Genomic DNA, 12552 nt, shown 5'->3' with positions numbered 1-12552 from the left:
TGCATGACATCTTCCGAGAATATCTGGATAAATTTATGATTGTTTATCTGGATGACATTTTGGTCTTTTCTGACGATTGGGAGTCCCATGTGAAGCAGGTCAGGATGGTGTTTCAGGTCCTGCGTGCTAATGCTTTATTTGTGAAGGGTTCAAAATGCCTCTTCGGAGTACAGAAGGTCTCCTTTTTGGGTTTTATTTTTTCTCCTTCTACTGTGGAGATGGACCAAGTCAAGGTCCAGGCTATTCATGACTGGACTCAGACTACGTCTGTTAAGAGTCTTCAGAAGTTCTTGGGTTTCGCTAATTTTTACCGTCGTTTCATCGCTAATTTTTCTAGCGTGGTTAAACCTTTGATGGATTTGACCAAGAAGGGTTCTGATGTGACTAATTGGTCTCCTGCGGCCATGGAGGCCTTTCGGGAACTGAAGCACCGGTTTTCTTCAGCTCCAGTCTTATGTCAACCAGATGTCTCTCTCCCCTTCCAGGTCGAGGTTGATGCTTCTGAGATTGGAGCAGGGGCTGGTTTGTCACAGAGAAGCTCTGATGGCTCTGTGATGAAGCCATGTGCTTTCTTTTCAAGAAAGTTTCGCCTGCCGAACGGAATTATGATGTTGGTAATCGGGAGTTGTTGGCTATGAAGTGGGCATTTGAGGAGTGGCGACATTGGCTCGAAGGAGCTAAACATCGTGTGGTGGTCTTGACTGATCACAAAAACCTGATTTACCTCGAATCTGCCAAGCGCCTGAATCCTAGACAGGCTCGTTGGTCGCTGTTTTTCTCCCGTTTCAACTTCGTGGTCTCATACCTGCCTGGTTCGAAGAACGTGAATGCTGATGCACTTTCTAGGAGTTTTGTGCCTGACTCTCCGGGAGTTTCTGAGCCGGCTGGTATTCTCAGAGAGGGAGTGATTTTGTCTGCCATTTCCCCAGATTTGCGACGAGTGCTGCAGAAATCTCAGGCGGATAGACCTGACCGTTGTCCACCAGAGAGACTGTTTGTCCCGGATAGATGGACCAGCAGAGTTATTTCCGAGGTTCATTCTTCGGTGTTGGCGGGTCATCCTGGGATTTTTGGTACCAGAGATTTGGTGGCTAGATCCTTCTGGTGGCCTTCCTTGTCGCGGGATGTGCGTTCCTTTGTGCAGTCTTGTGGGATTTGTGCTCGGGCTAAGCCTTGCTGTTCTCGTGCCAGCGGTTTGCTTTTGCCTTTGCCTGTCCCGAAAAGGCCTTGGACGCACATTTCCATGGATTTTATTTCGGATCTTCCAGTATCTCAGAAAATGTCTGTCATCTGGGTGGTGTGTGATCGTTTTTCCAAGATGGTCCATTTGGTGCCCTTGCCTAAGTTGCCTTCCTCCTCCGATTTGGTTCCTCTATTTTTTCAGAATGTGGTTCGCTTGCACGGCATTCCTGAAAATATTGTGTCTGATAGAGGATCCCAGTTTGTGTCCAGGTTTTGGTGGACTTTTTGTGCTAAGATGGGCATTGATTTATCTTTTTCGTCGGCCTTCCATCCTCAGACTAATGGCCAAACCGAGCGAACTAATCAGACGTTGGAAACTTATTTGAGATGTTTTGTTTCTGCTGATCAGGATGATTGGGTGACTTTTTTTCCATTGGCCGAGTTTGCCCTTAATAATCGGGCTAGTTCTGCTACTTTGGTTTCGCCTTTTTTCTGCAATTCTGGTTTCCATCCTCGTTTTTCCTCGGGTCAGGTTGAGTCTTCTGACTGTCCTGGGGTGGATTCTGTGGTGGATAGGTTGCAGCAGATTTGGAACCATGTGGTGGACAATTTGAGGTTGTCACAGGAGAAGGCTCAGCGCTTTGCCAACCGCCGCCGCGGTGTGGGTCCCCGACTTCGTGTTGGGGATTTGGTGTGGCTGTCTTCTCGGTATGTTCCTATGAAGGTCTCCTCTCCTAAATTTAAGCCTCGCTTCATCGGTCCTTATAAGATCTTGGAAATCCTTAACCCGGTGTCTTTTCGTTTGGATCTCCCAGCATCGTTTGCCATTCATAATGTGTTCCATAGGTCTTTGTTGCGGAGGTATGTGGTACCTGTGGTTCCTTCTGTTGAGCCTCCTGCTCCGGTGCTGGTCGAGGGAGAATTGGAGTACGTGGTGGAGAAGATTTTGGATTCTCTTATCTCTAGACGGAGGCTTCAGTATTTGGTGAAGTGGAAGGGCTATGGTCAGGACGATAATTCCTGGGTTGTCGCCTCTGATGTTCATGCGGCCAATTTGGTTCGTGCCTTCCACGCGGCTCATCCTGATCTCCCTGGGGGTCTTGATGAGGGTTCGGTGACCCCTCCTCAAGGGGGGGGTACTGTTGTGAACTCTATTTTTAGGCTCCCTCTAGTGGTCACAAGCGGTACTGTGTAGTGTTGTCTTTCTGCAGGTTGGCTGCATCAGCTGGTTCGTTATCCTTGGTTGGTTTCCTATTTAGCTCACCTGGATACTCAGTTCCTTGCCTGCTATCAATGTATTCAGTGCTCTTCAGATTCCTTGTGATTACCTTGCTCCCAGCCTCTCCTAGACAAGCTAAGTTTTTGTCCGTTCATTTTTTGATTATCAGCATTCATCATGTTTCTTGTCCAGCTTGCTAAGATGTGATTTCCTCGCTTGCTGGTTGCTCTAGGGGACTGAGTTTCTCCCCCCACACCGTTAGTTGGTGCGGGGGTTCTTGAAATCTCAGTGTGGATATTTTGTAAGGGTTTTTTACTGACCGCACAGACCCCTTTACTATTTTCTGCTATCTAGTATTAGTGGGCCTCATTTGCTGAATCTGTTTTCACCCCTGTGTATGTGCCTTCCTCTTACCTCACTATTATTATTTGTTGGGGGCTTCTATATCTTTGGGGATTATTTCTCTGGAGGCAAGAGAGGTCTTTCTTTCTCTCTAGGGGTAGTTAGTTCCTCAGGCTGGCTCGAGACGTCTAGGATTTTTAGGCACGTTCACCGGCTACTTCTAGTGTGTTTGGATAGGTTCAGATTTGCAGTCAGTCCAGTTTGCCACCTCCCTAGAGCTTGTCCTATGTTTGTTACTTAGCTGGAGTAATTCGTGATCCTCAACCACTAAGGATCATAACAGGGGTCCCTGTCAGGGGTGGGATCCTGACAGAGGCCTAGCGAACAGAAAGAACGTTACGGGACCGTGCCTGCACTTCATTGCGGCGGTACCCCAAGAAAGGACAAGAAGTGAGGTTTATTGTGAAGAGTGAGAAACGAGATCAACGCAACAAGGAGATAACACCAGTAGGAGTCGTGCTGCAAGACCGAGGCAACATCCTACTGAGGCGCGTAGCCGGTGGCCGGAAACTCCAAGGAAGTATTGAGCTCCAAGCCTTACTTCAAACCTATGGCAGGACAGTCAGTTATAGGCGGGCTGTCTCACCTAAATCACCTAAGCAGACATAGGGGGCAACAGTTGGAGAGGGGCGACTCTAGGGTCCCGGAAGACCTCCAGACCTATCCGTCATATGGGTGCGTCCTAGCCATATCATCTGGGGGGACGGAGAAGAACATCAGAATCAGTTGTGAGGGAACTTCAGAAACAGACACAACAGTTGTGAGGACTATCCCGTGGTGCTAAGCAGGGAAGGACTACAACACACAAGCGCTAGAAGGTAGGCACAGATTTCCACCTGCAAAGGGAACTCTGGAGGTGCCATCGGACCGGCCGGTCTCAGACAGCCCTGTTAACTGTACTCCGGATTGAGGATCCTGAAGCCTTCAGTAAAGAGGTAAAGAGACTGCAACCCTGTGTCCTCGTTATTCATCGCGACCTGCACCACACCACAACATTCTCAACTTTCACTGGACGCCCCCTCAGCAGGGTCACGGACCGGGTCTAGCCACCGTGACACTCCCAGAACCGAGACAGAGAGGCCCGGTACCGGGTGCCCCTCGGCCCTGTGGCAGTGGGGTGCTCCAACTAGTAGCCTAGTTTCATAATTGTCTGCCTCTTGAGGCCTCCTTCCTGCATCAACCATGATACAGCCCCTAGGGATAATTTTTTGAAGACACTATGCCTAAACATTGTGTAGTGGCAGTGGAACAACGAGGACAGTAGTCCAACCTTTAGAATTGTGAACCCCTTGTGATGATGATGGGTGGCTTCTTCCTGCGTTAACCAGCACACAGCTTTTTACCACCTGCTTTTAAACAATCATGCACCAATTTCAGCCTTTTTCTCAGGCTCCCAGACCGCTTTGTAGGGTCCAGCATAAAATTACTCACATTTCCCATTGACTTGCATTGGACTTGCTGCTCGTTACGAATACCCGAGTATTAAGACCTACTCGTTACGAGTATAGCAAGTCCGAATATTTCACTACTCGCTCATCCCTAGACACGACCTATTACGCACCTATATGTCATAGGTTGTGAAGGGGTTAAGGAGTACTAATATTAAAAGATGCATTTGGAGGAGATGACTTGTCTTTCAACCTCCCCAAAAATAGATCATTTTTTACTGATGAGGAACTTCAAATTATGTATGAAAGCAAAAGATTCACTATTGTATGACCTGTTGATAAATGTGAAAATGTTGATAGCTTTATCAAATCATTGTTGCATAACATCTGTCTCTGGCTTTAATAATTTCTTTTCTATTCAAAAGAAAGATAAAGTGTATCATTTGGAAATATGTGATATTATTAGTAGAAAATGGATCAGGAACCTAGTTCTCAAAAAATATCAATATTTGTTTTGGATCTAAAACTACGATGGGTGATTAAAAGTTCATTTCAAAATCAGTGTTGATATGAAGTTCCCAGGAACCATTATTAAATTTTCCTTACTAAAGCTGCCAGATTTCTAGAGTAAGTATAGATAGACCTTGAGTTTTGAAATACTGAGATCTTTTATAATGGTAAACCAGACTTCAAGCCGCCAAGGGACATAGTTGTTTTACACACTAAATATTTAGGCAGCGTGCATGTATTGTGCAGATCTCAACTAGACACTTGTGTTTTCAGAGTTGCTAGGTTTTATACAGAACTATTTCTTCCTCAAATCCTGCTATGGTGAAAAAGGACTTGAAATAAAAGTGTTTTAAAATTAATCTCTGGTTTGGGGCCATGCTTAAGATTATACCTGATAAACAAAAAACTAGCAATGGGCCATAAGCAAACCTTCATTTTAATTTCTAATTAAAAGAAAGATGAAAAGCCTGTGTGATCAATATCTGTAACCATTTAAAAATAGTAGTCACAATTACATATTGCTTCTAATAAAATATAATCTGTGAGATCAAAATTGGAAAACTCACTTTATAGCTACAAAGAGTGTTCTGACACATACATAATGCCTAATACATAGAGACCCCATCTATGGTTGCACTAGGCCAGTAAACCACCATGGCTTCCCTGGGTGTCAGGTGCTGCTAATATATCTTTCCAAGCAATATCAAGTCATTTTACTTCGTATTTGGATTGGATAGTTACCGTATATACTTGAGTATAAGCCAAGAATTTCAGCCCACTTTTTTAGGCTGAAATTGCCCTTCTCGACTTATACTTGAGTCATTCCCAGGGGTCGGCAGGGGAGGGGGAGCGGCAGCTGTCTAATTATATTCACCTGCTCCTGGCGCGGTCCCTGTACGTCCCTGGTTCTCCTGGCGCTGACGCTTTTTCCTGAATTGAGCGGTCACATGGTACCGCTCATTACAGTAATGAATTTGGACTCGACTCCACTTCCATAGGAGTAGAGCTGCATATTAATTACTGTAATGAGCAGTACCATGTGACAGCTCAATACAGGAAGAAGCTGCCGGCGCCTGGAGAACCAGGGACGTGCAGGGACCGCGCCGGGAGCAGGTGAGTATGACGGGGGGCAGTGCGCGATATTCACCTGTCCCCCATTCCACCATCAGCGCCGCTGTGTCTTCTGCGTCCTCTGCGGTGATGCTCAGGTCAGAGGGCGCGATGACGCGATTAGTGTCGGCGTTGACGGTGGAACGCGGACAGGTGAATATAGCAAGTGCCGGGGGCCTGAGTGACGAGAGGTGAGTATGTGATTTTTTTTTTTAATCGCAGCAACAGCATATGGGGCATAATAGTCTATGGAGCATCTTATGGGGCCATAATCAACATTTGTGCAGCATTGTATGGGGCAAATATCTCTATGGAGCATCTTATGGGGCCATAATCAGCATTTGTGCAGCATTATATGGGGCAAATATCTCTATGGAGCATCTTATGGGGCCATAATCAGCATTTGTGCAGCATTATATGGGGGCAAATATCTCTATGGAGCATCTTATGGGGCCATAATCAGCATTTGTGGAGCATTATACGGGGCAAATGTGTCTATGGAGCATCTTATGGGGCCATAATCAGCATTTGTGCAGCATTATATGGGGCAAATAACTCTATGGAGCATCTTATGGGGCCATAATCAGCATTTGTGGAGCATTATACCAGCAAATGTGTCTATGGAGCATCTTATGGGGCCATAATCAGCATTTGTGGAGCATTATATGAGGCAAAAATCTCTATGGAGCATATTATGGGGCCATAATCAGCATTTGTGGAGCATTATACAGGCAAATGTGTCTATGGAGCATCTTATGGGGCCATAATCAGCATTTGTGGAGCATTATACGAGGCAAATATCTCTATGGAGCATCTTATGGGGGCATAATCAGCATTTGTGGAGCATTATACAGGCAAATGTGTCTATGGAGCATCTTATGGGGCCATAATCAGCATTTGTGGAGCATTATACGAGGTAAATATCTCTATGGAGCATCTTATGGAGGCATAATCAGCATTTGTGGAGCATTATACGAGGCAAATGTGTCTATGGAGCATCTTATGAGGCCATAATCAGCATTTGTGCACCATTATATGGGGCAAACATCTCTATGGAGCATCTTATGGGGCCATAATCAGCATTTGTGCAGCATTATATGGGGCAATAGTCTGTATGGAGCATCTTATGGGGCCCATTATAAACTGTATGGAGCATTATATGGGGCTCCTGATTCAATACGGATATTCAAAAACACTTAACCTACTGATGTCTCAATTAATTTTACTTTTATTGGTATCTATTTTAATTTTTGACATTTACCGGTAGCTGCTGTATTTTCCACCTTAGGCTTATACTCGGGTCATTAAGTTTTCCCTGTTTTTTGTGGCAAAATTAGGGGTCTCGGCTTATACTCGAGTATATACGGTACCTCCCCTCCACACACATATATGGGGATCACGACAATCATTCTTCCAAAAGCCACAAACAGTGTGGCGGGGTCTTCAGCTGAGACAATAACTTTACTGAAGTCCTTTGCATTCCCATACCTGTACTTACTGCAAAGTTATTTTCTCTGATGAAGCCCCCACCAGACTGTTTGGGACTTTTGGAAGAATAAATGTCCATAGAAGAAAAGGGGAGCTCTATCATGAATCCTGTATCATGCCAACTATAAAGCATCCTGAGACCATTCATGTGTGGGGTTGATTTTCATCTAAGAGCGCTGGCTCACTCACAATTCTGCCTAAGAACACTGCCATAAATAAAGAACAGTATCTAAACATCCAGTGGCGTAACTTGAAACTCATGGGCCCCGATGCGAAAGCTCCAAAGGGGCCCCCAAAATATTTTAAATCTTTAATAGCAATAGTCTTTTTCTATAGGCCATTATTGTCTAATCAATGCTCGGAGAATGTCACAATTATTGTATTTTTGTTTGTCCTCCCTCTTTTTGAGGATTAACCACAGGTTCTCAATGGGATGGAGATTTACATGTATTGTATCAATAGGGGCTAAATGCTAAAATTATTTTGGAAAATATTGTTTAAATAGAGCTATGCATTTTTTTCGTTAAGATTCTCAAGAATTTTTTTCCCATATTTGAAATATTTTTGTGGTTTTAAGCTAAAGGTCCACTGCTTTTATATTGATAACATAGGTATAGTATAGGTGATAAATATCAGATCAGAGGAGATTCGATATCCGGCGCCTTCGCTGATCAGCTGTCATCATCTGGATAATGAATAATACTGGATAATAGATCCTATTCGCTGCTCCTATTCGCTGCAGTCACCAGCTGTGCCCACTAAACACTGTATATAGCGGCGGCACTCCTGTCTGTACCCTGGTTACATCTGGCTGTCCCTGGAGGTCATCAATATCAAAGTCATGGACAACCCCTTTAAGTAGATGCAAGATTATAATTTGGCAACAAGTGTTGTTATGTGGGTACAGGTACAATAAAAATTAATTTTTTTCCCAACTGTGTCTTGCCTTGTAGCCTCAAAGACCAAGTGTCAGGTCTTATGCACACGATTGTACAACATTATAAATTAAAAACAAGTGTCATGGTATTCTGTAGACTGCACTGTAACTTCTGTGTGTCTCTTATTTTTAACCAAGAGAGAAGTGGAATGATTTAAAAAGAATCAGTCACCAGATATTTGTAACCTAGTCTGAGAGCAGAATCATGTAAGGACATAGATTCTAATTCCAGCGATGTGTCACTTACTGGGCTGCTTGATGTGAGTTTGATAACCTCCTGCTGATAAAACAGCAAATTTTACTCTAGAGGACACATAAGCCTGCTGCCATATAATCCCCAGTATTCATTAGTTCTGTATAACCCCAGACTTAATCACTGATTGGCTGTTTTCTGCCTATGCACTGTATTGGTGGGTTTTATCAAAACTGCAGCATGCAGTCCACGTAGTGATACATTGCTAGAATTAGGGTTTCTGCACTTACATCATGCTAATCTCAGATGGGGTAACAAAAACCTGGTGACCGATTCACTTTAGTGCATAAAAGAATGCACATTTCCCTAAGACCCAATACAGTGGCACATTGAGGACCTTTATGTGAGATGGACCTTTAGCCATACATACACCATTTTCCTTTACCCATACACAGCGGCGTAACTTGAAATTCATGGGCCCCGATGTGAAAGCTCCAACAGGGCCTCCAAATATTTTAAATCTTTAATAGCAATTGTCTTTTTTCTGTAGGCCAAAAGGACTTTTAGGGCCCCCTAGGCTCCAGGGCCCGGGTGCGATTGCAAACCCTGCACCTGTTATGCCGTTATACTGATTACAATGATACCTTAGTTGATGAAATCCTTCTTGTGGTTCTTGTTTAATCTTTATTTTCAGTTTTGAGTTAAAGGGAATCTGTCACCTCAAATTGGCGGGCTATGTAAATGCCCAGTGTCTGGTCCGATGGGCGGTGTTTTGTCTTCTTTTCTCCACCCCATCTTTCCCCACTACTTTCGTGAATTTGAGTAAGTGTCCTCCATAGTTCGCATGTGCGCAATGCAATCTTGCATCGCGCACGCGCAGTATGCTTTGCCCAACTGTGGGCAAAGCCGAAAAGCATTACTGCGCATGCGCCGACGCCGTATGTTGCGGAAAACAGCAAAATATTTCCGACACATGCGCAGTAATGCTTTTCGGCTTTGCCCGCAGTTGGGCAAAGCATACTGCGCGTGCGTGAGGCAAGATTGCATTGCGCATATGCAAACTATGGAGGACACCTACTCAAATTCACGAAAATATTGCGGACAGCGGAAAAGGATGGGGTGGAGGAAAAAAGAAGAAACACCGCCCATCGGACCGGACACTGGGCATTTACATAGCCCGCCAATTTGAGGTGACAGATTCCCTTTAATGATATGCTCGTGCCTGTGAGAGGTTCTACATGTAGTGCTCTATTAGGTATTTATACTGCAGATTGCTGACAGGTTGCTGATACCTCACTGACCTGCCCCCTAGTTTACATAATGAATATCTGTACATACTGAATAAAAAAACCTTCTGCAGGCAGGTGCCGGCCATGGCACCTGCGCTGCAGCATAATCACATGATTACTGTGTTAATGATAAATGTGCTTGAGGTTATCCTGATAGTATAAAAAAAGCATTTGAAAATGGTGCCCGCCGCGCCTGCGCAGTAGCAGCTATCGGTTCCCTTTTTGCTTTGGAGGTCGTAGTGGCCCCCTTACGTCATGGGCCCCTGTGCAGCCAGTTGCACCAATGATATTTCACCCCTTGATATATATCGTCAACATCTATATATATAATTGTCTAAGGGTTTTTCCGTCTGTCTGTCTGTCTGTCTGTCTGTCTTTCTGTCTGTGTCTGTCCTGGAAATCCCGTGTCTCTGATTGGTCGAGGCCGCCAGGCCTTGACCAATCAGCGACGGGCACAGTATCGACGTAGATGTCATAATGGTTGCCAAGGCGACGATGATGTCATAAAGATATACTACGGGGACATGCATATTCTAGAATACCCGATGTGTTAGAATCGGGCCACAATCTAGTCTACTATATAATTGTCTAAGGGTCACTTCCGTCTGTCTGTCCTTCTTTCTGTCTTTCTTTCTGTCACGGATATTCATTGGTCGCGGCCTCTGTCTGTCATGGAATCCTTGTCGCTGATTGGTCGTGGCAAAACGCCCACGACCATTGCCACCACCAATCAGCGACGCGCACAGTCCAGAAGAAAATGGCCGCTCCTTACTCCCCGCACTCAGTGCCCGGCGCCCGCATGCACCCCTCCAGTCACCGCTCACACAGGGTTAATGCCGGCGGTAACGGACTGCGTTATGCCGCGGGTAACACACTCCGTTACCGCTGCTATTAACCCTGTGTGACCAAGTTTTTACTATTGACGCAGCCTATGCAGCGTCAATAGTAAAAACATCTAATGTTAAAAATAATAAAAAAATAAAAAATCATTATATACTCACCTTCCACCGCCTTTCCCGCTCCTTGCGATGTTCCGGCCGGTCCATGCAAGCGGCACGTTCCGGTGGGAAGGATGGTCTGGCAGAAGGACCTGCCATGATGTCACGGTCATGTGACCGCGACGTCATCACAAGTCATGTGCGCCTGCGCGAGAAGGACCTGCCGTGACGTCACAGTCACGTGACCGCGACACGGTCATGTGACCGCGACGTCATCACAGGTCCTGTGCACCTGCGCGAGAAGGACCTGCCATGACGTCACGGTCACGTGACCGCGACGTCATCACACCCTGGGACCGGAAACTGCCGCCTGCACCCCACACAGGCGACAGAACTACAACGCGCCTGCGGAATGTGAGTATATGTTTATTTTTTATTTTTTTAACCTGTGACATACGTGGCTGGGCAATATACTACGTGGCTGGGCAATATACTACATAGCTCTGTGCTGTATACTACGTCGCTGTGCAATATACTACGTGGCTCTGTGCTGTATACTATGTCACTGGGCAATATACTACGTCACTGGGCAATATACTACGTCACTTGGCAATATACTACGTCACTGGGCAATATACTACGTCACTTGACAATATACTAAGTCACTGGGCAATATACTACGTCGCTGGGCAATATACTACGTCGATGGGCAATATACTACGTCGCTGGGCAATATACTACGTAGCTGGGCAATATACTACGTCGCTGGGCAATATACTACGTGGCCGGGCAATATACTACGTGGCTGGGCAATATACTATGTCACTGGGCAATATACTACGTACCTGGGCAATATACTACATCGCTGGGCAATATACTACGTGGCTGGGCAATATACTACATGGCTGGGCAATATACTACGTCGCTGGGCAATATACTACGTAGCTGGGCAATATACTACGTCGCTGGGCAATATACTAAGTCGATGGGCAATATACTACGTCGCTGGGCAATATACTACGTAGCTGGGCAATATACTACGTCGCTGGGCAATATACTACGTGGCTGGGCAATATACTACGTGGCTGGGCAATATACTACGTCGCTGGGCAATATACTACGTGGCTGGGCAATATACTACGTGGACATACATATTCTAGAATACCTGATGCGTTAGAATCGGGCCACCATCTAGTGTATAATGAATACGAAGTAAATTATGAGTTCATTACTATTTTATATGCAAATAGAAACATTTTGAGTAAGTTATAATACTTGAAATAATGGCTCTAATACATAATAAACGGCTGACTAAGTCATGAGATAGGACTTGGGGGTCTGATAAGACAGCCATGACATTAGCGGCAGTACCACTGCTGCTGGGTGTGATGAGACCTACCTTTTGCAGGGCACCAAGCTCTTTCTCTCCTCCAAGATCCGGATACGTTGCATTTTGGCATCATAACTGACAATGGCCCTGGTGTTTCTACCAGTGTTGTGATCATACACCACCGTCCTGCCCTCCCACTGCAAGGGTGCCTGGCATGGCGTAGTGGGTACGGCTACAGACATGCCTTTAGTATTTACATGGATGATCGCTGTGAGCAGCAGAAGGGCCTTCATTATGAAGCTGCGTAAGCCTTGCACTTGTCCTTTCTCCATCATTCCCTCTTCCAGTCAGCTGATTTCCCCTCCCTTCTCGGGTTTTACTGACTATCTGCAGGAGGAGGGACACACAGTGAATACAGTGATGTATTATGCCCTGATCACAGGCTAGAAGAGAACACCACTATTGTATCAGTTCATGAGCAGATAAAAGTAAGCGTACTTGGAAACATGCTCTTAAGAAGACACAGACTATGTTCATGTTATATTGTAACGTATTAAAATTAAGTT

The 12552-nt window shown here is 45.3% G+C and overlaps 1 protein-coding gene across 2 annotated transcripts in view; it reads right to left on the bottom strand.

Annotated features, from left to right (window-relative positions):
* EPDR1 (ependymin related 1) overlaps positions 1-12352 on the bottom strand; it is a 125931-nt gene extending 113579 nt beyond the window's left edge. The window contains exon 1 of one of the 2 annotated variants that reach the window (XM_077269253.1): positions 12056-12352. In XM_077269253.1, coding sequence (XP_077125368.1) covers positions 12056-12321 — 266 coding nt within the window. In that variant the 5' untranslated portion in view covers positions 12322-12352. The remainder of the gene's footprint in view (positions 1-12055) is intronic. The other variant, XM_077269255.1, reaches the window with a different exon arrangement.
* Positions 12353-12552: the final 200 nt, after the last annotated feature.

The sequence above is a fragment of the Ranitomeya variabilis genome, chromosome 6, assembly GCF_051348905.1.
Source record: "Ranitomeya variabilis isolate aRanVar5 chromosome 6, aRanVar5.hap1, whole genome shotgun sequence".
Lineage (NCBI taxonomy): Eukaryota > Metazoa > Chordata > Amphibia > Anura > Dendrobatidae > Ranitomeya > Ranitomeya variabilis.
Note: the sequence above shows the minus strand (reverse complement) of the source record. Positions and strands in the feature narration are given on the sequence as shown.